The following is a 27,692-nucleotide window of genomic DNA, read 5'->3' as shown; positions in this document are numbered from 1 at the left end:
TGGGCAAGAGTTCCACTCTTTGTATGAAGAAATGTTTCCTAATTTACCTCCTGAATGGCCTGGCTCTGATTTTAAGGTTCTGTCCCCTTGTATGAGGAATCGGCAATATTTTATGGAAAGTAGGTTTTGCTGAGCAAATTTACTGCGGTTCTTTGAGTTAATGATTGGTCTTGTTGACTAGAAAATTATGTAGATGTGATCTGTGTAAATTTCAATATGACTTTTACTATTGTCTATGCAACATTCATCAACAAGATAGAAAGTCAAAGAAAAAGAGGCAAGCTTATGAGATAGATTGAAAATTGGCTTAACCAGCAAAAGCAAATGATAGTTGTGAATAGAGCTGTGTTGACGTGGCAAGTGGTTAACTTACGAACAGGATGCAGTAGGAATCTGTGCTGCGGCCATTGCTGTTTATAGTTTCTGTAAATGATTTGGAGTTGGAGGCAAAGCCCCTTTGTATAAAACCTAGGATCCCATGTCTATTTAATGGCCTTTGCTACATGTACTCTCACTGTTAAAGGTCTCTGCAACCCTGGACCTTTTCGGATCCTCCATTCTGTTAGCGCCTCAACCTAATTTCTAGGCCTAAGGCTCTTAAGTTCGCCTGGGCGCTGATTTTTGCGCTGCGTTGGGATTAATACCGATTGCCAGAAATTCAGTTTCAGAAACCCTCGAGGGACACTGGGCGAGGCTCGAGGCGCTCCGCGTCCCTCTTGGGGCGCTGAAACTGAATATCACAGTGGCGCTGCGGCACGGCACGCTGCGGTACTGCAGGCCTTCCTCCCATTGTTAAGGGGGAGGGGCCTGCAACAGCGCGATCCCCGATCGCGAGTGCCGGCAAAAGAGCCCGGCACCGAGGAGAAGTGCCGGGCTCTTGGGAAACAGCTGGCAATGCCGCGGGGGTCAGGAGGCCGGGGACGGAGGTGCTGCCCCGCACCTCCACCTTAACTTGTGCCGCTGCCAGCACAGCAAGGCCCCGTGAACCGGGCGCATAGCGAACGGCGCTACAGCGGCGTTCGCTATCAAATATCGCGAATGGGGCGCTGCGCACACCGATGATGTCATCGGTGGCGGCGCAGCGCAACAGGCTGATGCCACCATTAGCGCCCCTGCTGAATATCGCGGGAGGCGCAGCCAGTGGCGCTACAGCCACTGACTGCCTCTTTAGGCGCTAACAGGTGGCGCTACTCACCCAATTTCTCCCCCTTACTGTTTCGAGTAAAATTCCTTTTTCTCAATGTATTTCTGCACATTTTTTTCTGGATTCAACTGTCTCTGTCACTTATTTGTCCACTCTACTAATCAACAACAATGACGCAAAAGGTTAGTTAAAGGAAGGGTGGGTACGATTAAGGGCCAAAAAGCAGATGATCTTGTGGAGGCAGAGGGCATGGCTGAGGTACTAAATGAGTGTTTTGCATCAGTCTTCACTAGAGAAGAGAATGTTGTCAATGTAGCAGTAAAGGAGGAGGCAGTAGCAATATTGGATAGGGTAAATAGATAAAGAGGAGGTAACTAAAAGTTTGGCAATTCTCAAAGTAGAAAAGTCACCAGGTTCGGTTGGGATGCACTCTAGGTTACTGAGGCAAGTAAGGGTGGAAATTGCGGAGGCTGTGGCACAATCTTCCAATCCTCCTTGGATATGGGAGTGGTGTCAGAGGACTGGAGGATTGCAAATGTTACACTCTTTATAAAAAGGGGAGAGTGATTAAACTCAACAACTACAGGCCAGTCAGCCTAATGTTGGTGATGGGGGAAACTGAGTCAATAATCTGGACAGAATTCATTGGCATTTGGAAAAGTATGGGCGAATAAATGAAAGCCAACATGGATTTGTTAAAATCATGTTTGACTAACTTGATCAATTTCTTTGAAGTAACAGATAGGGTTGATGAGGATAATGCGGTTGATGTTGTGTATATGGACTTTTAAAAGGCATTTGACAAAGTACCACATAATAGACTTGTTAGCAAAATTAAAGCCCATGGATTAAGGGGCAGTGGCAGCATGATACAAAATCATCTAAGGGACAGAAAGCAAAGAGTAGTGATGAACGATTGTTTTTCAGACTAGAGGTGTCATACAGTGGTGTCCCCCACGGCTCGGAGTTGGGACAACTGCTCTTTTTGAGATATATTAATGACATTGACTTGGGTATAGAAAGCATAATTTCAAAGTTTGCAAATGACACGAAACTTGGAAATGTAGTAAACAATGAAGAGGATAGTAACAGACTTCAGGAGGATATAGACAGACTGGTGAAATGGGCAGACACGTGGCAGATGAAATTTAACGCAGTGAAGTGTGAAGTGATCCATTTTGATAGGAAGAGGCAACATGAACTAAATGACACAATTTTAAAGGGGGTGCAGGAACAGAGAGACCTGGGGTGTATGAACATAAATGTTTGATCAGAGCAGGAGAAGTTGAGAAGGCTGTTGAGAAAGCTTTATTAACAGAGACATGGAGTACAAAAGGAAGGAAGTTATGCTAAACCTTTATAAAATACTGGTTAGGCCTCAGCTGGAGTATTGTGTTCAATTCTGACACCACACATGAGGAAGATGTCAAGGCTTTGGAGAGGGTGCAGAGGATATTTACTAGAATGGTACCAGGGATGAGGTACTTCAGTTATGTGGAGAGACTGGAGAAGCTGGGGTTGTTCTTCTTAGCAGAGAAGATTACGTGAATATTTGATAGAGGCGTTCAAACTCCTGAATGATTTAGATAGAGTAAATAAGGAGTCCATTGGCAGAAGGTTCGGTAACCAGAGGACACGGATTTAAGGTGATTGGCAAAAGAACTAGAGGCGACATGCGGAAACATTTTTTTACACCGCATATTGTTATGATCTGGAATGCACTGCCTGAAAGGGTGGTGGAAGCAGATTCAATAGTAACATTGAAGAGAATTGGATAAATACTTGAAGGGAAAAAATTCCACAGGACTATGTGGAAAGAACAGGGGAGTAGAATTAATTGGATAGCTCAACCAAAGAGCTGGCACAAGCACGATGGGCCGAATGGCCTCCTTCTGTGCTGTATCATTCTATGATTTATATAGCTCTTTTTAGAAAGCATTTAGGGTCTATTACTTTTTGAGGTGGGGGAAGGAAGCAGAAGGAAAGAAGAGTTTGTTGGCCTGGATGTAGGACAATAGTGCAAGAATTGGGAGAGATGACTGAAACCTTGGTCAGCAAGATGGATATTGAGAAGGTTTTTAAAGGTGGTGAGTGAGAAGTGGAGTGGTGGAAGGGTTTATGGAGAGACTTCCAGAGAGTAGGGCTGAGATACCTGAATGCTCTGCAAAAAACAGAGGGATGTACAAAACTTCAGAGTTGGAGGACCAAAGAGTTTGGGGGGGAATAGAGTGGAGGAGGTTGCAGTGATGGGCTGGGCTGGGGGAGACCATGGAAGGATTTGAGGATGACGATTTTAAATTTAATGCATTGGGCGACGGGTAGTCATTGAGGACAGGGTAATGAGTGAGCATGACAGGATTATGGGTGGTTGAGATTTCAACAGGTTTATGGGGGGGTGGATAGAGGATGGAAGGAGCCATCCTGGAAAAAGGGTGCAATGTTTACCACCCTCCGGTCCTTCGTCACAATTCCTGTTTCCAAATCGTTGTTCATTTCTCCACTGTCACCTCTCCAGCTTCCTTTGGTATTCTTTTCTAATATTAATCCCATTAATTATTAAATATTTATCCCCAGTAGTGGCTAGTTTGTGTCCTCAGTTACTCCTGCAATTTCCTCTAATTAAAAACTGATGCAAAATATTTTTTGAACATCTCTGCCAATGCCTCACTCCTTTACCTGTCCTTTTGCTGATAACTGCTTATAAAAGCCTTTGCTGTTCCCCTTTATATTGACTCTGTCTTCTTTCAAAACCTCTTGGTCTTTCTAAACACACTCTCTCTACTTCCTTTTAATACTTCTTGTATTGGTCACAGCTTCCTTCTGTATTATCCTGCCCTAATATTGATAATCTGCCTCATAAGATTATTGTTCTGACCCTGAAGTGTGCCTGACCTCCAATATCTGTAGGAATAAAGATTGAAAAATGCAAGTAAGTACAGTATACCTCCCCAGTGATTGTTAGTGCCACAAAGGTCTTGCCAAATGGACAGGGAAAGAGTTGCTTTTCAGGTTCATGTAACTAAAAATTTAAGGGGTGACTAGCTTCCAGTTAATTGTTTCTCTTCTAATGTCAGAGAGAGCATGAGCAGGCCATTCATCATGTATAGCTTTTTCCTGCTGTACATGTCCATGTACAGAACCATCAGACTGTTTTCATCCCTGTTGTTGCCTTGACACCAAATCCATATTCTTCTACCCCCTTCAATGGTTTGTTGTTTCTGTCCTCTTCCTATGGCCTGTTTCCATCTTTCTATTGCCCCACTGACTGACTTGCCCATATCAAAGGTTTTATTTTGTATATTGGGATCATTTTCTTAAGTTAAAATGATGTGTCTGATTTTAGGAGAAAAGTTAATTTTAAGCACAAATTCTGTCCACTTGTACCCACTCCCCTCAATTTAGTCCTGCCGTCCAAGTGGTGGGGAACCTTTGAGATGTTTTTTCAAGGTTGTCCCCTTCTGAACTTTAGTGCTGTCAGATTATGGCTGGTGTATCCAAATAGCATGCTATTATAAATTGACTGACGATATATAGTTGTCAGCTTGACTCTGTTGGTAGGACTCATCTAAGTACGCTAGGACTCGTGTTTTATACCCATTTATATTAAGTAGATCTTAAGCATACATTGCGTTGAAGATTATATGTTTTATGGAAGATGAGAACCTCTAGGATATAAACCTTAAAAAAAGACTTGAATTTAATTCTGTACACAATTGTAAGAGGCACAGTATGTTGTAGAATGTACGAATAGCTGGTCTCTCTGAGTGAGCTGGTCTTGCCAACTTTGTTCTTTGATCTAAAACTAGCTCTTGTATCTTGTTTTGTGGAAGCCGTGTTAAAGCTTTGGCAGTTGGAGTGAAAAATGTAAATGTATTGGAATAAATTAATTTGCAGATGCTAATAAAAGAAATTAGTGGCAACAAATGTATGTGTTAATGCTGTCCAGAAAAGTAAATGGCAATCATTAACGTGGGGGTTTGTTGATGAGCAATTCTTTTGGGATCATTAGTTTATCAATGACCTTGCTTCCTTGGAATGTTTCTCTGCAATTAACTCAGACTTGACTCTCTCACAAGTAATTAATTAGTGGAGATATTTATAACACTGGTTGAAGTTGCACATGGTAAGTTGGTAAATATAGTCTCTCTTACCTGTCTTAGCTTTTGTTGCTCTCTCTCTGCTCTCCCCTTGCTCCTATTCCCCTAACTTTTTTGCTTCTCGCTCTCAATAAATCAAATTAGAACAAGAAAACAGTTTCTATCCGTGTGCATGTCTGTCCCCTGTTCTCAAAAAAAAAAAACATTTCAGTATAAACTTTACCCGAATAAAGCTTTTAAAATTTGACCTCACGCTTTTATTGAAATAATATTGAAAAACAACAGTGTAGAAGCTGAAGGAAAATGCCCCATCATTACAGCTGACTAGTACTGATGGACCCCGGGAAATTAGGTAGACTGCACAATCGAAATTCAGCAAAAGGCTTCACTGCTGCAGTGGCAACAATATCCAGTCGAAGCACAGACTTTTGGGAGAAGCTGAGGCCTTTAAGTAAAAACTTAAATACATTTTACAATAAGATAATGCCTTAAACACCTATTTTAGCCTTTTTTTGACATTAAAAATTTCAGTTACTTGGGGGGAGATGGCAATCAAAAATTTTCAGATGAACATTTATCAAAGGATCAAGAAATTTATGAGTGAGTTATGATCTGGAATTTGCTGCCTGAATGGGTGATGGAAGCAGATCCAATAGTACAAAGGTACAGCCTCTGCAAGTTGTCTTGAGGTGTGGAAATGACTGTGTTCCGACAGGCCACAGCGAAAAATCGTATAGACCTCCTCAGAAGACAAACACGGGACACAACCAACAGAGTACCCTTCGTCGTCCAGTACTTCCCCGGAGCGGAGAAACTGCGCCATGTTCTTCACAGCCTTCAACATGTCATCGATGACGATGAACACCTCACTAAGGTCATCCCCACGCCTCCACTACTCGCCTTCAAACAGCCGCCTAACCTCAAACAGACTATCGTTCGCAGCAAATTACCCAGCTTTCAGGAGAACAGCGACCACGACACCACACAATCCTGCCACAGCAACCTCTGCAAGACATGCCAGATCATCAACACAGATACCATCATCACACGTGAGGACACCACCCACCAGGTACATGGTACATACTCGTGACTCGGCCAACGTTGTCTACCTCATACGTTGCAAGAAAGGATGCCCCGGAACCATGCAGACACTGCGACAACGGATGAACGGACACCGCGCAACAATCGCCAGGCAGGAGTGTTCCCTCCCAGTCGGGGAACACTTCAGCAGTCAAGGACATTCAGCCTCCGATCTTTGGGAAAGCATTCTCCAAGGCGGCCTTCGAGACACACGACAACGCAAAATCGTAGAGCAGAAACTGATAGCCAAGTTCCGCACCCATGAGGACGGCCTGAACCGGGATCTTGGGTTCATGTAACCCCACCTGACGTAGGGTCATCCAGACTCGAGTCGTCGTTGGCTTGTCCTCTCTATACAGATGCAGCCGGACCTGCTGTGATTTCCAGCCAAAAAAAATCTTTGTCTTTTTTTGTTTTTCACACAGACCCCAGCATCTGCAACATTTGACCCCTTGTGACCCCACCTCATTGTTCTTTGATGTAATGTTTTCCTGACTGACCTGTTTGGACACCATTCACATCTTTGATTGCTGTGATTATCTCTCTGCCGAGGTGTGATAAATGGCAGTTAGAAAGATTACCTGTAAACATCTGACATTATTCTCTGACTATATAAGCTGTGTCTTTATGCATCTCTCCACTTCACCTGACGAAGGAGCAGCGCTCCGAAAGCTTGTGACTTCAAATAAAGCTGTTGGACTATAACCTGGTGTTGTGTGACTTCTTACATTTGTCCACCCCAGTCCAACTCCGGCATCCCCACACCATTGTTCCTTTAAGACCACCCGTGCATTTATCAAGTGCTTTACGTCTGTCATTGCTTCACATACAGTGAATCACTTTGACATGCAACTGTTATGTAGGCAAGCACTAATGATATAAGCCCAAACAGCAACTTTTTACATTCGCAATAGAAATTGCCATGCATTACAAATGAGGCAGAGCAGGTGCTTCTATATTAATGAGCTGTCTGATGGTCCCCCAACCAAAATCACTTCTTGTCCCTCCCTCCCAAATATAGCTATAACTGAACTTAAGTAGTTTGCATGCCCAAAGTAATGAAGCTGTATATCTGATAACATACATACAGGCAGCAGAAACTTTCCTACTATAGGTTGAACTCCTAAAAAGGATGTTCAAAATAGTGTGGAAGTTCCTAGTATGACTGTGCCAAATTTTAATAGTTCACTCCCTATGCAATAGTTACATTCTGGTGATGCCTTGTAAATAAATCTATTTTGTAATGTTGCATTTTATTCTATGACCGTGGAACCCCATTCTTTCCTTGTATACTTTGATTATACAAATATTTCCATTTATAGAATGCCACCCAAAATATAGAACAATGCCTGTACAAAGTGGCGATGAGGATGATTAAGGGGAGAAGGAACCAAATGCAGTTCAAGAAGTAGGTTTGTAATAATCTTTTGAATAAGTGAGTGGCAGCAAGACAAACTGGTTTAAGGAGGGACTTTCCAAAGAACACCAACCTTGGAGAGGGTGCAGAGGAAATTTACCAGAATGATATTGGGGACGAGGGACTTCAGTTCTGTGGAGAGACTAGAGAAGCTGAGATTGTTCTCTGAGCAACGAAGGTTAATAGAAGTGTTCAAAATTATTAGGAGTTTAGAGTAAATGAGGAAGAACTTTCCACTGACAGGCGGGCTGATAACCAGAGGATACAAATTGAAGATAATTGGCAAAAGAACCAGAGGGGATATGAGGAGAATTTTATTTTTCTGCAGTGAATTATTGTCTGGAATGCACTGACTGAAAGGGTGCTAGAAGCAGATTCTGTACTAACTTTCAAAAGGAAATTGGATATATATTTGAATGGTAGTGACTGAAAGATGAGCCTGTAACAGTGGAGTGGAGGATGTGAGGTACTTGTTTGTATATTTAATAGCTTGCTGGAGACTGGGATTGTTCCCATGGACTAGAGAGAAGCCCATGTGGTACAAATAATTAAAAAGAGCTATAAGTCAGAACTGGGAAACTATAGGCCAGTTAATTTGACTTCAATTCTTGGCAAGTTGCTTTAATGGATCATTAACGAGGCACTATACGACCACTTTGAAATAGAAGGGGTTATTCGTGAATCTTCGCATATCCTCTGGAAAAGAAGGTCCTGTCTCACTAACTTGGTTGAACTTTTTGTGGAAGAATGTAAGAAGTCACACAACACCAGGTTATATAGTCCAACAGCTTTATTTGAAATCACAAGCTTTCGGAGCGCTGCTCCTTCGTCGGGTGAAGTGGAGAAATGCATAAAGACACATTTTTGTGGAAGTTACATAGTTGGTACAGGATAGAAGGCCAGCCACACACAAGGCTAGGATGAGTATTGTGGCGAGCAGATTTTGGGTTGACTTAGACAGAAGTTAGTTACTAATGGTGGGGGCCGATCACTAGTGGAGTCCTGCAGGTGTATCTGTGTTTGGGCCGTTGCTCTTCACCATCTTTATCACTGATCTAGCTGAGGAGGATTAGGGGAACTATCCTGCAAGTTTGTGGATGGCACAAAGATAGGTTATAAAGACCTTAGATGAAAAATAAATAGCAGGTAGGTCTAGATGCAATGGGGGAAATAGGCCCGTGTCTGGCAGATGTCTTTTAATGTGGACAAATGCACTTAAGTAAGGGATCTCCAAGCATGTATACGCCACGCACGGTTGCGTGCTTAAAGCTGCTGATCTGAAGGAGGATGTGGGGGATTACTGTGCATGATTCATTGAAGGCCTGTGACCAATGCCATTAGACGAATGTGGAAGTGAATGGGGTGTTCGGATGTATTGCAACAATTAAATATATAAAGCCAAAAAAGTATCCCTTCTTTGTATAAAGCTTTGGTCAGGCCACATCTTGTGTCACCTCTGTCCAGTTTTGGTGCCGTCATGTCATGGTTAGCATATTAGTCTCATTTCAGTTGTTTCTATGTAATGAGCATTATTCATGACATATAGAGGCCCTGGAAAAGGTTCAGAGGAGAGCCACTAAATTGATACCCAGTTTTACAGCCCTTTGTTACCAGGACAGCTTTAGAGACTGGGGCTTTTTAGTTTGGAAAAGTGTAGACTTGAGCAGATATGATTTGAGGTCTTTAAAATTATGAAAGAATTAGACTCGGTCCAAGTGGATAGGCTGTTTGAGGTAAATAGGATAGGGAGGCTAGAGGGGTACAAGTACAAATTACAAAAGCGTAGAACTAGGTTAGATGCTAGGAGCAGTGTACGGATTTGCTGTAAGCATTCAAAAGGGAGCTGAACGAGTTTGAGTGGCAAAAATCTTTTCACGTAGAATGGAAGTGGGTCACGGGGGTTGTGGTCTCCTGGAGCTTGCTTGGTCACCTTTAGGGGGTCGGAGAAGAATTTTCTAAAGTGTTTTTTCCCCCCAAATTGGCCTAAAGTTTTACGTTTCAATTTGTAGCCTCTCCCAGGAGATTACGTGGCTGCACAGGGGAAGAGAACAACAACTTGTATTTATATAGCAGCTTTAACGTCGTAAAACATCCCAAGGCGCTTCACAGGAGTGTTATAAGACACACAATTTGAACAATTTCAGATCATAACCTCAGTCCCCATTACATTTTTACTTATTTTTTATCCAAACCTTTGTTTTTGGCCCTTTCCCCTCTCTTTTTTTTTTCTCTCCCACATGGCAGCTGTCTCCCATTCTGCCAGAACATTTCACACCTAATCTAGAGCCGTCTTTTGTCTCCACTAGTCCTATCACCATCTCGTCTCGTTTTGAATACCTCTTAATGTCTCTTCACTTCTCTTTTGTTCTCTCCCAGCCTGGCCTTTTAATCTATTTCATTTCCTGTGCTTTTCCAGTCTTGACAAAGGGTTTGACCCGAAACGTTGACTCTTTTTTCTCTCCACGGATGTTGCCTGGCCTGCTGAGTTTTTCCAGCATTTTCTGTTATTTTGGATTTCCAGCATCTGCAGTATTTTGCTATCGTTCAAAATTTGAAGGGTTGGGCTAGGGAATTGGGAGTGCAGAGAACCAGAGAGAGGAGAAATGAAGGGAGGCATGACAATGGGAGAGAGCGGTCAGGGGGGGATAGACAGAAAAATTAAGGGGAGAAAGTGGAAATAAAGTGATCAGCTTGGGTCCGGAGCAGGCAGTCAAAATGCACATGCAGATGCACAGGGAAAACTCAAGTTACATAGGCCTGGTTATGTAGCAATTATTGGGTTACTTATTTCCTGGTAGTAACAGGGAATAGGTTAGAGACAATAGTAGGCAGTCCAGAGTTAAAGCCAGAGGTCCCGAGAAGGGAAAAAGTAGGATGGAGTCCACATGGAGCATCGACCAACAGTTGTCCAAGTTTGGAGACGGGTGTAACAGGCGAGTGAAGTCCAGAAGCTATTTGAAGGGTAGAGAGTTGGAGGATGGAGGTTATTGCCGTGGGAATGAGAATCGGTTGCGGTGCAGAAAGATGATGGTGAAATTGCCACAAAGTTGGAGGTCGCCGCAGATCAGAAGTGGCATAGAAATGTAAAACCACTAGCCAGCAACCAACAAAGCTGCAAAACCAGTAGAACGAGTTACCCAGTTCAGCAGAGAAACAGCAGTGGGGGAAGATGGCCAATGCTACTTTACAAGTTTTTTAGCAATAGAATCCGAGACACAGCAGATGAGCCTTGTGGTGTAGTTCAGTATAGTCCAGTGCAGAAGCATACTCTTGATATCCAGAGACGTTCAGGAATTCGGAAACCAAATTTGAGAAGAAAATTCAATGAGGAGCAGGGGTGAGGGGATGGATAATGACCACCGGACGTCCCAAAGTGCTTTACAGCCAATTAAGTTCTTTTTGAAGTATAGTCACTGTGGTAATGTGGAAAGCGCGGCAGCCAATTTGCGCACAGCAAGCTCCCACAAACAGCAACGTGATAATGACCAGATAATCTGTTTTAGTGATGTTGATTGAGGGATAAATACCGGCCAGGGCGTCGGGGATAACTCCCCTGCTCCTCTTCGAAATTGTGCCATGGGATCTTTTATGTCCACCTGAGAGAGCAGTTTAACGTCTCATCCGAATGACGGCACCTCTGACAGTGCAGCACTCCCTCAGCACTGCACTGGAGTGTTGGCCTAGATTCTTTTTGCTCCCGTCTCTGGAGTGGTCTTGAACCCACAACCTTCTGACTCCGAGGCGAGGGTGCTACCAACTCAGTGGAAGAGAATTGAGGTGATGTGAAAGTTACACCATGCCTGAATGGGACAGGCTTGATGGATGAGCTGGTATTTGTCTGGCCTTTTTCATTTGTCCATGAGATTACACTGGCGAAGACCATGGAGAGATTGGGAAATGAGGATACGGACTGCTGGGGGTTAGGGTGCCAGTGGAGCTTGACTAGGACAGATGTTGGAGACTTGGTGTGGGAGAGGACATGGGCTACAGATTTTTGGATTAGCTGGAGTTTTTGAAGGGGAGGCTCGTGAGAAGGTGTTCAAGAAATCAATTATAGATTGAATTACACACTGATCAAATTTTTTGGCACATATTGACCCTTCAACAAATCACAGAATCACAGAAACCCCACAGTGCAGATAGAGGCCATTTCGGCCCATCGAGCCTGCACCGACAAATGTGACAATTATCTCTGCTTCAGCGTTTTCTAACATATTTGTGGCAATGTGTATAATATTTTAGCATGTAGTATATTTTCTGGTTATTTGCTGCCAAAATCCTCTAACACACACTATGCTTTCATCTTTTTTTAATCTCTTTTATACTTCGATGTACAGCCTCGACTATCTCCTCTTCCCTGTCCTGTGACCCATCCTCTCCCTTCACCGGAGATAATAAAATGTTTATACTTTATAAAAGTGTTTGGGAGTGAATTTGAGGTAATAATTCAGTCTTGTGGTTCTGCAAATGTTCATTAAAGCTGCTCAGCTGGATTGTTGCATTGTCACTTGTTGCCGACCATCTGATGTTCTACATGCGAACAAGAATTTGCATTTTAAAATTCATCTGTAAGAGGAAAAGGGCAAAGTGCAATCTGTTGTGTTATAGTGGGAAACTGACGAGAGATTTTTTTTCTAGACTTAATAGGAATGCCAAAGGAAAAATATGAACCAAAAGATATCCGGAGAATATATGCAATCATGTCATTAGAAGAGGCAGCCAATGGGAAGAAATCACACTGGGCAGAATTGGAAATCTCGGGTGAGTAGATGTGGCTCTCATGCTGCTTTTTCATCATGCAGAGAGTGTTTTTGGACCTTGGACCACAGACCACGTGTCAGCAGCTATTTGAAGGATTAAATGTGAATGTTCCGTTTGTTGTGTATGTACCTTTAAGGGAATAACTGGTCTCAGACTGCAGTACCGGCAGTGACCACCCCTGTATAAAAGGCGCTAGCAAGCCTCTGTAGTTTCAGTTTCCCGATTGACTCCATTCAGTAAAGACTTGTTTAAATCAACTCCTGCTGTCCGTGTCTCAATTATACACGGACATAATACTGGCGACGAGCAGATACGAACTTACCTACAGTCTGCACCACCTCCTGGGATCCATTTCTGAAGCGAAGTGAGCAGAAGTCGAGGCCAGAAGGAAGAAAGAAGCAGTAGAAACGGGCGTCGACCGTGGGCATCCGCCCCTGAGTCAGCGGAGTTGAAGATTGCTGGAGAAGCTGTCGAGAGCGGGGCCTGGTTCCTGTCGACAGTGCTTCAGCTAATCGGGCTGGTGGCAGGTCGTACACTGATCCTTCCTGGGCTGCGGCGGTCGCGAACTCGAGCGGGTGGCTTGCAACGGGGCCGAGCAGCGTTGTCGGGAAGAGGAGAGAGAGAGAGGGTGGAGCACACCGGGCGCGGCCGGTGCTATGAAGCCGGGCAGCGTACGGACCAGAGAAGAGGGAGGCAAGAGTCCCACAGGGTTGTTCCACGACGGGAAAATAATAAAAAAAAGAAATAAACGCGCAGGAAACTGCGAGGAGCTGCAGGTTGCAACGGAAACCGCGGAAAGCAGCGCTAGCAACAGCGGGGAAGAAGGCAAAGCGCGGGAGGCACCATTTTAGGTTTTCACGATGCCGAAGACTGGCTGTATCACTGCCTTTGATAATACAATAGAGGACTGGACCACGTATGTGGAAAGAGTTGAGGTATATTGCGAGGCAAACGAAATAGCCGATGAGAAAAAGGCATCGGTATTGCTAAACTTAATGGGCGCTAGAACGTACGGCCTATTGCGGGACCTGATTACTCCAGCCAAACCGAAGGCGAAGAGTTTTAACGAAATTGTTGCTGTCCTACAGGAACACCTAAACCCTGCACCGCTGCTGATAGCAGAAAGATTTAAATTCCACAGGAGAACTCGGCATAAAGATGAGAGCAATGCTGAGTACCTTACGGAACTACGCAAACTATCAAAGCACTGCCAGTTCGGAGCAGGACTGGCAGATACCCTACGGGACAAATTTGTCTGTGGACTCCTGAGTGAAGGAACACAGAAGAAGTTACTCTCAGAGGAAGAGCTGACGCTAGATAAGGCTTTCAGTGTGGCAGTATCGTACGAAGCAGCAGCCAGGGGAGCTGCGGAAATACAACAAAAGCCACAGGAATACGGTACCCACGAAATGACACGGGGATTTGCAAAATGTTATCGCTGCGGCAGAACTAACCATGACCAGAAGGACTGCTGGTTCAAGGACAAAATATGCAGGCAATGCAGAAAGATGGGACACATTGCACGAGTTTGCAGGTCTGGGAAGAAGACCAGCGACAACAAAAAGGCTACTAAGGAACCGTACAAGAAAGTACAAAAGATGACGGACAGTAGTTCCGAAGACCAGATGAGCGATAGTGAATCCGGGAACAAGAGACTAAGCTGTCTCAAACTTCACAATGTAATCGCAAAAGAGGATCACCGAACCATTTGGGTCACCTTCACGATAGCAGGGTCCCAAGTTAAAATGGAATTGGATACAGGATCAGCGCTAACTGTCATGAATCGACGAGACTACAAGCGGCTATTCTCACACATACCCTTGAGAGAGACATCCATCGTCTTGACGACGTATACGGGGCAAAAAGTATACCCCAGAGGAAAAATAAGGGTGCCTGTCGAATACAACGGCAAGAAAATACGGAAATTGTATCTCGACATACTGCAAAATGGTGGACCACCGTTATTGGGACGTGAATGGATCAGGAAGATAAGCTTAGATTGGCACTCCATTCATGCAATGACGGTGGATGGTAAAAAAGATGACGACATCACTCCTGGACGATTGTCAACAATCTTGGCTAACGCCAAAGAGGTATTTCAACAAGAACTGGGCACGCTTAAAGGCGTAACCCCCTCGATAAAAATAGAAGAGAATGCAATTCCCAAGTTTTTCAAAGCAAGACCGGTACCATATGCAATTCGCCCAGCCGTCGAGGCAGAGCTGGAGAAGGCAGGCGTGTTGTCTAAGGTCGACTGGAGCGAGTGGGCGACACCCATCGTTCCTGTCATGAAGAAAACGTTAAGCAATAAGTCTGAGGAGCCAAGGAAGGTTCGCATCTGTGGGGACTTCAAGGTGACGGTGAACCCAGTCCTTCACACAGTACAATATCCTCTTCCAAGGATAGAAAACATCTTCGCCTCACTATCTGGAGGGAAGTGTTTTACAAAAATTGACCTAGCACAAGCATATTTGCAGATGGAGGTTGAAGAATCCTCTAGGAAGTATCTCACGATAAACACTCACAAAGGTCTTCACCAGTATCATCGATTGGTATTCGGAGTAGCATCGGCTCCGGCGATATGGCAAAGAGCGATGGAACAAGTCCTGCAAGGGATTCCGGGGACTCAGTGTTACTTGGACGACATCCTTGTGACAGGTGAAGATGACAGTGAACACCTTAACAACCTAGAACAGGTGCTCACTAGACTACGGGAACATGGGCTACGATCCAATCGCCCTAAGTGCGAGTTTTTTAAGAAACAGATATCGTATTGTGGCCACGTGATTGATGAAGAGGGGTTACATAAGTCCCCTGACAAAATTGAAGCGGCTGTTAAGGCCCCAGCGCCTGAAAATGTGTCGCAACTGAGGTCATTCCTCGGATTGGTGAATTACTACCGTAAGTTTTTACCGAATTTGTCCACAATTCTGCACCCACTGAACGCCCTACTACGAACGGGAGTAGCATGGAAATGGCGCAATGACTAAGCGGGCCTTTCAGAAGAGTAAGGACTTAATCACTTCAAGAGAAGTATTGGCTCACGACAACCCAGCACTGCCGATCAGACTGGCGTGTGATGCGTCTCGCTACGGCATTGGGGCGGTACTGTCACACAAATTCCTTGATGGTTTAGAGAGGCCGATAGCTTTTGCGTCACGCTCATTAACTTCTGCCGAGCGTAACTACGCCCAGATTGACAGAGAGGCCCTCAGCCTAGTGTGGGGGGTGAAGAAGTTCAATCACTACCTGCACGATCAAAAATTTACTCTACTAACTGATCATCAACCTCTTGTCTCCATTTTCAACCCTTAGAAGGGTGTACCGATAATGACCGCGCAACGGCTGCAGAGGTGGTCCCTTTTCCTAGGGGCACACCAATATGACATCGAGTACAAAGGAACTAAACAGCATGGGAATGCTGATGGATTGTCGTGCCTGCTGTTGCCGACGGTGGAAGAAGACCTTGCAGTGGATCCAATGGAGATATTCCACTCGACCATAGTCGAATGCCTCCCTGTGACGAATGCAAACATAGAAAAGGAAACACGAAATGACCCGACACTATCCCGGGTCTATGATTTAACAGTGAAGGGATGGCCAGCACATGGCGAACCACTGCTGCCAGCATTCTCGCCGAGAAGAGAACAGCTGTCAGTGTGCAGGGGAACTTTGATGTGTGGATCCAGAGTAGTAATTCCACCCAAATTGAAGGATAGAGTGCTCAAATGAGCTTCATGAGGGTCATCTGGGAGGGGTAAAAATGAAGAACTTAGCCAGAGCGTTCGTGTGGTGGCCGGGAATCGATAGAGAAATCGAAGAGATGACCAAGAGCTGTACAGGATGCGAGAAGGTCCAAAACGCCCCACCACAAGCTCCTCTACATCCATGGGAGTGGCCCTCATCTCCATGGCAAAGGGTGCACATTGATTTTGCTGGTCCCTTTATGGACTCGATGTTTTTAATTGCGGTGGATGCACATTCAAAGTGGCCAGAGGTAATAAAAATGTCCTCAACCACCACAGAAAAAACTATCTCAGTTTTACGAACCATATTCGCCAGGAATGGGCTGCCTGAACAGATTTGCTCTGACAATGGACCACAGTTTGTGTCTGAAGAGTTCCGGAGGTTCTTAAAGAACAATGGTGTTAAGCATTACACATCCGCCCCATATCATCCAGCCACTAATGGATTGGCCGAGAGGTTTGTTCAAACATTCAAGAAGGTTATCAAGGCAATGTGTAATGGAGATATACCCCTACAACACAAGGTGGACAACTTCTTGTTTGCCTACCGGAATGCGACACATGCGGTTACCAACCAAACTCCAGCCATGATGTTCTTCAATCGAAGACTACGATGCCGATTGGATTTGGTTAAGCCAAACGTCAGAAGAGATGTGGAGAACAGGCAGTTTCAGAATATGAATGAAAGGCCGACCAGGAGTTTTAAGATAGGTCAACCAGTTTTGGCCCGGGACTACCGCACTGAGAAATGGCAGCCAGGAACGATTTGTACACGGCAAGGACCTCTCATGTATACCGTGGACGTTGGAGAGAGCATTATAAGACGCCATGCTGACCAGATTCTAGAGTCACTGGAAAACGTCAACTCCACACCACGATCTGATACACCTGGCGATGAAATCGACGTACCAATTGCAGCTACCGCAGAATCGGTGATATTGGAAGCAGATGAACCAAACAACGACATTGATCCAGACTCAACCTTGCCAGAAGAACCTGATACTCCAAAGAGGCGTTATCCAGACAGAATCAGGAAGCCTCCTCAAAGACTGAACTTATAATTGCTTAACCTCAACCAATGTATCTAGCAACCGTAATTGTGAGTGTAATTAGTTATCATTTAGTTGTTAAATGAATGTTATGTACTGTTTATCTAAAAGGGGAGGAATTGTTGTGTATGTACCTTTTTTAAGGGAATAACTGGTCTCAGACTGCAGTACCGGCAGTGACCACCCCTGTATAAAAGGTGCTAGCAAGCCTCTGTAGTTTCAGTTTCCCGATTGACTCCATTCAGTAAAGACTTGTTTAAATCAACTCCTGCTGTCCGTGTTTCAATTATACACTGACATAATACCGTTCATGTGAAATTTGATATGTGAAAATTCAACTTTTGAAGTTCCGTTTTGGGCCTGATGTTGCTGCCCTAATTTCAGAATCACTTGGCTTTCTATTGCTTTGTTGTGTCTGAGTCACCTCTCTCTCCCTGCTTGTTTTGCAGACTGCCACAGTTCATTGGTTTTGAAGAACTAGATGCATTTATACTACAGCCTGAGTTTTGGGAAAGCGAACTAATTTTGCCACTCTCCTGTGTTTACCAGTACACAGTGCAGTCTGCTGGTCTTCCAGTAAACCCACTGCACTGTGGGGCCTGTTGATTTGCAAATATGCAGACTGGCAAGTGACAGTTTGGCTAGTATGCATGAACAAAACATAATGTCACTGCCAGTAAGCGTGCTTCTGCTTCAGAGCAGCATTTACTGGCCCCAGGAAGACGGGCAGAAGTTTGGAGAACTAAAGAGCAGGTCTTCTGGGCTGCTGGTCTTGAAGATAAACATGTTGCATTTTTTTAAATGTTGCTACCAGCTATATGAGACCTGCACTACGGAAGATGGCAACATAAGGATAATCTAAAAGTAGCTACTGTTGCAACATGATAAGCAGGTGTTAAACTTGGATCAGCCCGAAAAGCATTTTCATCATAAAAGCAGATTCAATAATAACTTTCAAAAGGAAATTGAATAAATACTTGAAGGGAAACATTTGCAGGGTTATGGGGAAAGAGCAGGGGAGTGGAACTAATTAGTTAGCTCTTTCAAAGAGCCCTCTATGTTTCTATGAAGACTGGCCACTTGGGCAAGGTACCAAAAGGTTGTCGGCGTTCTCTGAACCGTACCATAGCAAGTTTTGGTGCCTTCAGGGTAGGAAGAGAGAAAAGGAGAAAGTTAGAGGAAACCAAATATAAATGCTTTATTTTAAACACCCCTTGAATCAAATCTCATTCTTGTGTTCAGGGCACACGGTGTGTGTCTCATCAAGGTAGCGAGCAATATGGTGACTTAAAAAAAGGTATGATGGTGAGGAACTCTTGTGTTTGAAGTCTCGGGCTACCATTCTCTGCATCAAGCAGAGAGTAAGTTGGATCTGGAGACTAGTCTGTGTCCTAAAAAGGTGCCTTAATTGCAATCTCGAAAGATCCTCACCTATGCCACTATTTCTCACACCAGCCAGCCTTGTGATCAGTTAATGCCATTTTTGTGTTGTGGTTTTGCAAGTAATGGTATGGAGACTAAAATGATATTTAACTCTTCGGCTATTTTCCATTTAAAGACAGTGCCTCTTTTAAATCTGTTGTGCATTTTGCCCGATCACTCAGTAGATTAAATGTAGTTTATACATTGTACATAGATTATACGTCTCAAATGTCCCGGATTCCATCCCTGATCTGTGTGCAGCTGGCTGATCTCAGTTGTGACAGTGGTACAAGTGCTACAGGTGGCATCTGCAGCCCTGGGTTGGGAGGGGAAAAATTCAACTGGCTGTCTACTTCTGTCCAGTGCCTGTGTGTCAGATAGGGGTGGATTGGACCCAGCTGTGATGTCTCCCCACCCCCAGTCATTCCACGATTCCAACTAACAATCACTACTAACGCACAATAATATCTATGCTTTTGCAGACTGACGGATAAAGCAATGCTACCTGAACATTTATTCTGGGTTTCTAAAGGTGCCATGACCACATACCAGAAATCTCGCTGATTGCAAATGCTCACATTAACTTGGAGTCTCTAAAGGATTGTTGAGTAAAGGTGCACATAATCCCACAATTCTGATGGGTAACCAGCAACAAATATTTTATGATGTACAGTCAGTACATGAATATTTTAAAATTTCAGTCTAGGTAAGCTCACCATAAGTTTTTGTGTTTCTAAATTCTTTCTTTTCCTCGTGCAGGTAAAGTGAGGAGCTTGAGTACTTCGCTGTGGTCTTTGACACACTTGACTGCACTGCATCTGAACGACAACAACCTTGCACGCATTCCACCTGATATTGCCAAGCTCCATAATCTAATTTACTTGGATCTATCGTCCAATAAACTGCGCAGTTTACCAGCTGAGCTTGGAAACATGGTGTCACTCAGGTAAGTGACAAAGGCCAGTTTCTCTACTAGCACGTTGGCAATGGCAAGTCAGAGGTTCTCATGGGTTAGTTTTATCAGTAGAAATGGTTAAGAACAGTTCTAAAGTGTATACCTTGTTGAGATCATCTTTATTTTTCCTGAACAACTATTCAACAGTTCAGTCCTGAAGAGTGTGTGTGTGTGAATAAATGTCTAAATTATGACTCAAGTTTTACAACCACACATAAACATGATCTCCATAAGATTTTAACTGTTAGTGATCATTTGCATGGTCTATGATGTGAGTTTTTTGTGGCTTCAGCATTTGAAGGTTGCCTTTAGGATGTTTTAAACCACTATCTTGGATCTATGAATGAATAATTCAAATAATCAGGCTGGGGAGGAGTACATTTTCCATGTCCCAAATGTTCCTATGGCTGAGTGCACATTTACTAGTCTTTGACTAGTAAAAACGAGGGTTGGATCTGTCTGGTTTCTGAATACATATCAGCTTAGTAATGAGGCATTTGGATCTGCGATTCTCTTTTTAGCTTTTTCCTTTTGTTGTAGTTGCTCATCAGAAGACTTAAAAATGAAACTATACCAATTCAGAAGTCCCAGGAAACGAATGGATACATAAAGCCTGGTGAGACAGTAATGCAAAATGCACTGAAACCTAAAGCTTAAATCCCAAAGAAAAGAAGTTTCTTTCTCCTGTGCATCTACGGAATTTGGAGGTGTGTACTAGAATTCTGGAAGAATGCAGCATCAAACCAACATTCTTGGCAAATGCAGTGTCGTCAAGAAATACACCAAGTACTGATTCAAATGTTGCAGTGAAAAATGACAAGAAACCTAAAACCTACTTAAAGAACTACCCAGAAACATCCCACAGCGTGAGGTATAAAAGTTTCTGACTCCTTAGGTATCTGAAAGGAAACCAGTCTGACTATATGGAACTCAAACCTTGAAGTGGGAAAACAGAATTACATTACATTTACTTAACCCCGTACCAGTAATAGTTTTTTTTAAGAAAGTAGACTGAAGTCATTCCTTGTTCAGTCAGGATGACTAGTGGGGAGGGGAGGCGTCACTGCATGAGAGGAAAGCTAAATGGAAGGCAAACTGGCTGGGGCGAGGGAAGAAAGAAATGGATAACTTAACTGGGTGGATCTGAAAACTGCTGTTAGTATGAGTATAAATTTTGTAGAACTTAATATCTGTTTACATACTACAAGTCATGTCGACATAAGCATCCTTCAGTTCCCAGACATGTTATTTTACCTGAGAAAAGATCTCCTGTTGGTGTTGAATTGAAAGTGTACCTTTTACTATAATGTAAGTGAGGTTACAGTGCATGAGTAGCAATGGAAACAGTGCCTCTGGTAGCAATGAAAGCTGTCTTTTTTGGCTGCAGGTGGCCCAAGTGGCTTGGTCCATACTAATAGACTAGTGATGCAGTCTCAATAGCTGGCTTGTGTATGAGCCCTCCCCAACTGTCAGGTAAAGGCAGGCGGACAGAAAATAGTCACAGAATGTAGCTTTCAAATCTTCTGATGCTGTGGAATCCATTTCAAAAGCAAGACAGATGAATTCTACAGCACTCGTAGTACTGCAGAACTGGCTCTTGAAGCAATGCTATGATATAAATGTAGAGATCAGTACTACAATTTGAGTTAGGTGTGTGTGTATATAGTGAGATCCAGACTAAATCTTAGAAATAAATTTTCACAAACTACAAAGATATAAAAACATTTGGCATGCAACAAAAGAACGCCAATAGAGAGAAACTCTGATCAAAAGCCTCAATACAAATTTCTCAAGACCCTAAACTAAGAAGAGCAGTCTTGCAGATCATTGCATCATTTACTAATCAACATCAGGGACAAAGTGTATTAAGCCACAAGACTCCATGTACATTATCAGAAACCTGAGTTCATCTGAAATCTGACTATTTGAACATTTTTGAAGCTGGGGCCCTGCACCAGTGAGAACCTCTGTCTGTCTGAATGGGGGCAAGATCAGATGGAATCGCTCCACGTGCCTGAGCCTCCTCAAGACACCTAGTTGCGTCAGGCCAAAGTGTGACTTTCAGCACCTGGATGGCTTTGACCACAGGCCGGACGTAGCACCAGGACATCCGGCCAGCCACGTCTCTGGCGACATCCAACTCGCTCAGTTGCCATCCAGTACGTTCCTGACTCTGGCCCTCCTCTCCGCCAGCTATGAACACGGAGATGTGGGTTTCAGAAGAGTGGCTGTGATAACTTGGCTGCTACCACAGATGGGGAGTGCTCCTGAAGGCAAGCATGTTCCAGACTCTAATTAGGTCCCGATAGAAGTCAGGCTGCTCCTGCAAAGACCCGTGTATTTCGCGAAGAAGAGCTGCCTGTCATAGTTCAGGCTGTGCATCTGGTAGAAGAAAAACGTTACCAGAGCTTGCCATTTGGGAGGAACTTCCAAGTACATGTATATCTGCAGGGTCTTGGCAACATATTCAGGGGGAGGAATCAAAGCCAGTACCATAATCTAGCAGCCATCAGCTGGTTTATAACCAGCGCATGACCCCTGTAGGATCGCACTGAGTAGTTCTGTCCAGTGCCCATGATGAGCAGCGTCATTTGCTTCCAGCTCTGTCCAGTTTGCTAGCCAGGCTTCCTCAGTGTGGTTGGAGTAGATTTCCAGATGCAGCAGATGAGTGGTGCTCTAGGGGAAAGCCCAGAGCTCCTCTGGCAGGGAGTGCACCTGCCACTGACTGATCTACCAAGGCACATTTATCCCAGTAGATCTTTGCGGAGGGTGCAGCAGAGTACACCTGCTGGCACTCGCGGATTCTCCACTGGTCAACCAGATCCGTGATCATGAGCACATCGTCGGAGTAAGTGGGAAAGACAATCTCCAGCTTGCGCAGAGCCAATCTCGACAGCCTCTTACACAAGAGGTGCAGGAATGGCTCCACATAGTTAGGAGGAGACTGATAATTAGCTAGGTTAGATTTGTTCTGTTTTGTTGTGGATAGGATATACAGGGATAATTGTATATATTGTGGGGTAGATGCTTGTGTCATAGATTCCCAGAAACAGCTTGGTTTGAGGGGCGGCTAGTTCTGGTGCGTAGCTCTTAAACACTGCAGCCAAGATGTTGTCAGGGCATATAGCCTGCACTGTGTCTAGTGCATTCAGCCACTTGTATTAATGTCATGTGGAGTGAAACAAATTGGCTGGACACTGGCATCTATGAAGGTGGGGACCTTGAGATATGTGAAGAGAAAAAGATTGGTAAAGTCAAGCGTAGGTCCCTTCCAGTCAGAATCAGGGGAGTTTATAATGGGGAACAAAGACTTGGCTGACCAATTAAATACATACTTTGGTTCTGTCTTCACAAAGGAGGACACAAATAAACTTCCAGACTTGTCGGGGAACATGGGGTCTAATGAGAGGGAGGAACTGAATGAAATCAGTATTTGTAGGAAATGGTGTTGGGGAAATTGACGGGATCCAGGGCCTGATAATCTACATCCTAGGGTACTTAAGGAAGTGGCCCTAGAAAATAGTAGATGCATTGCTGGTCATCTTCCAGAGTCGATAGAATTTTGGAACAGTTCCCATGGATTGGAGGGTAGCTAATGTAACTCCACTATTTCAAAAAAAAAAAAGTGGTAGGGGAAAAAACGGGGAATTATAGACCGGTAAGCCTGACATCGGTAGTGGGGAAAATGCTAGAGTCCATTATAAAAGATGTAATAGCAGAGCACTTGGAAAACAGTGACAGGATTGGACAAAGTCACCATGGATTTACAAAAGGTAAATCATGCTTGACTAATCTACTGGAATTTTTTGAGGATGTAACTGGTAGAATAGATAAGGGAGAACCAGTGGATGTGGTGTATTTGGACTTTCAGAAGGCTTTCGATAAGGTCCCGCATAAGAGACTAGTGTGCAAAGTTAAAGCACATGGGATTGGGGGTAAGGTACTGACTTGGATAGAAAACTGGTTGGCAGACAGGAAGCAAAGAGTTGGAATAAACGGGTCTTTTTCTGAGTGGAAGGCAGTGACTAGTGGGGTATAGCAGGGATTGGTGCTAGGACCCGAGTTATTCACAATATATATTAATGATCTAGACGAGGGAACTAGATGTAATATCTCCAAGTTTGCAGACGACACAAAGCTGGGTGGGCGTGTGTGCTGTGAGGAGGATGCAAAGAAACTCCAGTACGATTTGGACAGGTTGGGCGATTGGGCAGATGCATGGCAGATGCAATATAATTTGGATAAATGCGAGGTTATCCACTTTGGTGGCAAAAACAGGAAGGCAGATTATTATCTGAACGGCAATAGATTGGGAAAAGGGTAAGTGCAAAGAGACCTGGGTGTCCTTGTACACCAGTCGCTGAAGGTAAGCATGCAGGTGCAGCAGGCGGTTAAGAAAGCAAATGGTATGCTGGTCTTCGTAGCGAGAGAATTCGAGTACAGGAGCAAGGATGTCTTGCTGCAGTTGTACAGGGCCTTGGTGAGACCACATCTTGAGTATTGTGTGCAGTTTTGGTCGCCTTATCTGAGGAAGGATGTTCTTGCCATGGAGGGAGTGCAGCGAAGATTCACCAGACTGATACCTGGGATGGCAGGAATGACGTATGAGGAGAGATTGGGTAGATTAGGCTTATATTCGCTAGAGTTTAGAAGAATGAGCGGGGATCTCATTGAAACTTATAAAATTCTAACAGGACTAGACAGACTAGATGCAGGAAGGCTGTTCCCGATGGCGGGGGAGTCCAGAACCAGGGGCCACAGTCTAAGGATAAGGGGTAAGCCATTTAGGACAGAGATGAGGAGGAATTTCTTCACCCAGAGAGTGGTGAAACTGTGGAATTCTCTACCACAGAAAACAGTTGAGGCCAATTCATTAAATATATTCAAGAAGGAGTTGGATATATTTCTTGAGGCTAAAGGGTCAAGGGGTATGGGGAGAAAGCAGGGACTGGACACTGAATTTGGATGATCGGCCATGATTACATTGAATGGCCTACTCCTGCTCCTATCTTCTATATTTCTGAGAGGAGGCCATGTAGGATATTTCACTCGACACTCTTGGCTGAAGACTCATGCACTTCTGCTGAGTTTCACCATGGTTGGGAATGAGGGATCTTCATGGAGTCGGCTCCTCCCATTAGTTGCCTGATTGTACACTACCTCTCGTGATTGAATGTGATAGGTCTGCAGAATATACTCTGATCTGTTGGTTTTGGGTCTGCTTAGCTTATGGCATGCTGCTTTTGATGTTTAGCATGTAGGTAGCCTTGTGTTGTGTCCATATTAGCTATCTGGAGAAGTTTAACTTCCAGTAGGTGACGCATGTTACATATTGCTTTACTAATCCCTTTTTAAAAATTAAAACTCTTTTTAAATTATAGATCTGATTGTGTAATGATATCATCACATTATTACTTCTGTTTGCAAACAGGTTACTCCAACATAGTGGTAGTGAATCTTTTTTAAAAAAAAAACCCAAAGATATAACATTATTTCAAGGTAGAGGTATTTAAAGCAAAATGATTGCTAGTGGAGTATGAATTTAAATTGTAGCCAACGTGAACAGATGAAGATACAGAGGCATGATGATCTGTGATTAAAATTCATGTACTTAAAGTTGTCACAAGGCCAGAGATGCTGGTGGAATGTCCCTGTGCCATGACTCAAAGCCATTGGCTTTCTTCTTTGCTTGCCGTGCTACTTTTATATTTTAAAAAAAGTTCTTCTATATGATGAACAATATTTTTGTGATTTAAGAAAAATTAACTATACAGCTGAAGAAAATTCTACATTGAAGTATTTTTTCTTCTTCTGCAGGGAATTGCTTTTAAATAACAATCTGTTACGGGTTTTGCCTTACGAACTAGGACGACTGTTCCAGCTACAGACCCTGGGTTTAAAAGGTCAGGGCTGATGAGTATCCTTATACACATTAAATAGCCTGTCTTGCACTTCTGATTTATAGCTTTTAGAAGTTTACAGATGATTTTGTTGAGCCTCCTCTTTCCTTCCCCCACCCACTCTCCATTGCCAGGGTATATTTTATGGCCATTTTGTACATTTGTTTTGTAGCTTTTATGTGTTTAGTGTTCTTTTATCCTGTGGTGTGATTTCAATTTTAAAAAGAAGGGGTGGATGTGATTGAATAAGGTTGAGGTGGTCATTTTTTTTAGTGCTTTTGTGCACTGTGGTTTGATTTTAAGTGAATGAAATGCTGCCATTAAGATCCAAGTAGTTTCTTAATTGTGGATTTGCTGTGCGATGTCTGCCAAAACCACATGTTTGAAGTTCACAGTTGCCAAAAGGACACGAGGAGCAGTATTTTCCTTGCTGTCATGTCATTTTGTAATTGATTAAATTAGACCACAGATGAAACTTTTTCCCCAGCTCTTGTTTCAATTTAAATTATTGATGGCTGGCACGCGTTTCAAAGGCTATTTCTCGAACTTGGCTCATCTGAAGGAGCGTTTTTCAAATGTTTGTGGGAAAACCCCCCAGCAATACAAAAATAAATTCTTGACTCACTGTTTGCGGTGTATACGTCTAGTTCTAGGTGGATGGAAACTGATGTCCACATGGCCTTTTTGGGTCCTTGGACTCCTTGAAAAGCAGTAACCTAGATTTAATTTTTTTAAAATGCATTGCTTACATTTGATTGAAGATATAGATCTGAATACAAGTATAGGAAAAATACTTCCAATCAGCGAGTGAGAGGTGGCATCCTTCATTGCAAAATTTTTTTTTTTTTTGTCATTTACGTCCTTACTTTTAGGTTGCCTACCCTCCATGGTATGCACCAATTCCACTGTCAAGGTGGCAGATCAATGATTTTGGTCAAGCTTCTGCCAGTACTGTTTAATAATTATCTACTAGTTGTGTGAAAGTGACTGATCTATTACTCTTTGATTTTTGTTCTTATCCCTACTCCCAAGGGGGAAATTCTTGGCCACCTCTCAGCTCCTCACCTTGGTGGCTGAGCTGAGATTGGGAAAAATGTCTTTTGGGAAACTAATGAAATCAAATTGTACCACTCTATGGCACAACACCATAATATTCTTTGATTTTTGTGGCAGTGAGTCACCTTGTATATTATCAAAATATATATAATTTAATGGGTTTTTTTGCTGACAGGCAATCCTTTGTCACAGGATATTTTGAATCTCTATCAAGAACCAGATGGAACAAGAAAGCTACTGAACTACATGCTTGACAATTTAGCAGGTATTTTAATGAGCTCTTTCTATTGATGACAAAAAAGTTTAATGCTTACGCTTACTACAGTTACAGCGGTTAATGCATGTAATTTTTTTGAAAGAATTTTGTTAGAATTCAAATTTTATTAAGCTGAAACACAAATCCTAGTGAGAAAGGGAAAATTGTGTTGCACAGTTACAATATACGTATTGCATTTTGATTTTTTTTGTACGTGTAGTAATTTATTTCTATGTTAACAACTTAACAGTGCCACAGACCAAGACATCATTGTGTGTCTCATTCCTTCCTCTCTCCCACTGTTGACCTTCCATTTTCTGCCTTCTTACTATGGCAAAATACTATATGGAGTATGAGTGGCTCTTCATGGAGTAGGAAGAGCAAGCTTTTTCACAGCTTCCGGTGATTGGTTTAGAAATACAGATGCACTACTACAAGTTGCCCATTCTGCAAGCTGCAGCTGATGTGTAGCCAGGGAGACAAAGGAATGAATAGAAAAGCAGGAATCTTGCATTTTAAAAAGAGTGGGTTTTTTTCTCTTCTAAGTTCATCCAGAGCAGCTTCCTCAGAGGCCATGGATCACATTGAAGGAAAGAGACCAAGTGTTGCCAACAGGTAAATATATAGCATACTGACTTCAGTAAACTTGGTTGTATATTTAAGGTGAATCCGTAGCTTCTGACTTTCCCTAATTGTTGCGCAAATAATGTGAAGGATTGATTGATTGTTTTGTGCACAATATATTTTATGATCTATATATTATGAAAAAGTTGATTAATTTAGATAGGGACTTAAGTAGTGAATCAATG

The 27,692-nt window shown here is 43.3% G+C and overlaps 1 protein-coding gene across 1 annotated transcript in view; it reads left to right on the top strand.

The window, feature by feature from the left end:
• The window catches only part of cnot6l (CCR4-NOT transcription complex, subunit 6-like), a 122,273-nt gene that overhangs the window by 36,044 nt on the left and 58,537 nt on the right, over positions 1–27,692 (top strand). Inside the window, exons 2-6 of the mRNA XM_085963182.1 lie at positions 12,377–12,499; positions 19,476–19,662; positions 25,489–25,574; positions 26,803–26,892; positions 27,430–27,498. Of these exons, the coding sequence (XP_085819308.1) occupies positions 12,388–12,499; positions 19,476–19,662; positions 25,489–25,574; positions 26,803–26,892; positions 27,430–27,498 (544 nt within the window). The 5' untranslated portion in view covers positions 12,377–12,387. The remainder of the gene's footprint in view (positions 1–12,376; positions 12,500–19,475; positions 19,663–25,488; positions 25,575–26,802; positions 26,893–27,429; positions 27,499–27,692) is intronic.

The sequence above is a fragment of the Somniosus microcephalus genome, chromosome 2 (genome assembly GCF_052327205.1).
Source record: "Somniosus microcephalus isolate GS21.2 chromosome 2, FLI_Smic_1.0, whole genome shotgun sequence".
Classification (NCBI taxonomy): domain Eukaryota; kingdom Metazoa; phylum Chordata; class Chondrichthyes; order Squaliformes; family Somniosidae; genus Somniosus; species Somniosus microcephalus.
Note: the sequence above shows the minus strand (reverse complement) of the source record. Positions and strands in the feature narration are given on the sequence as shown.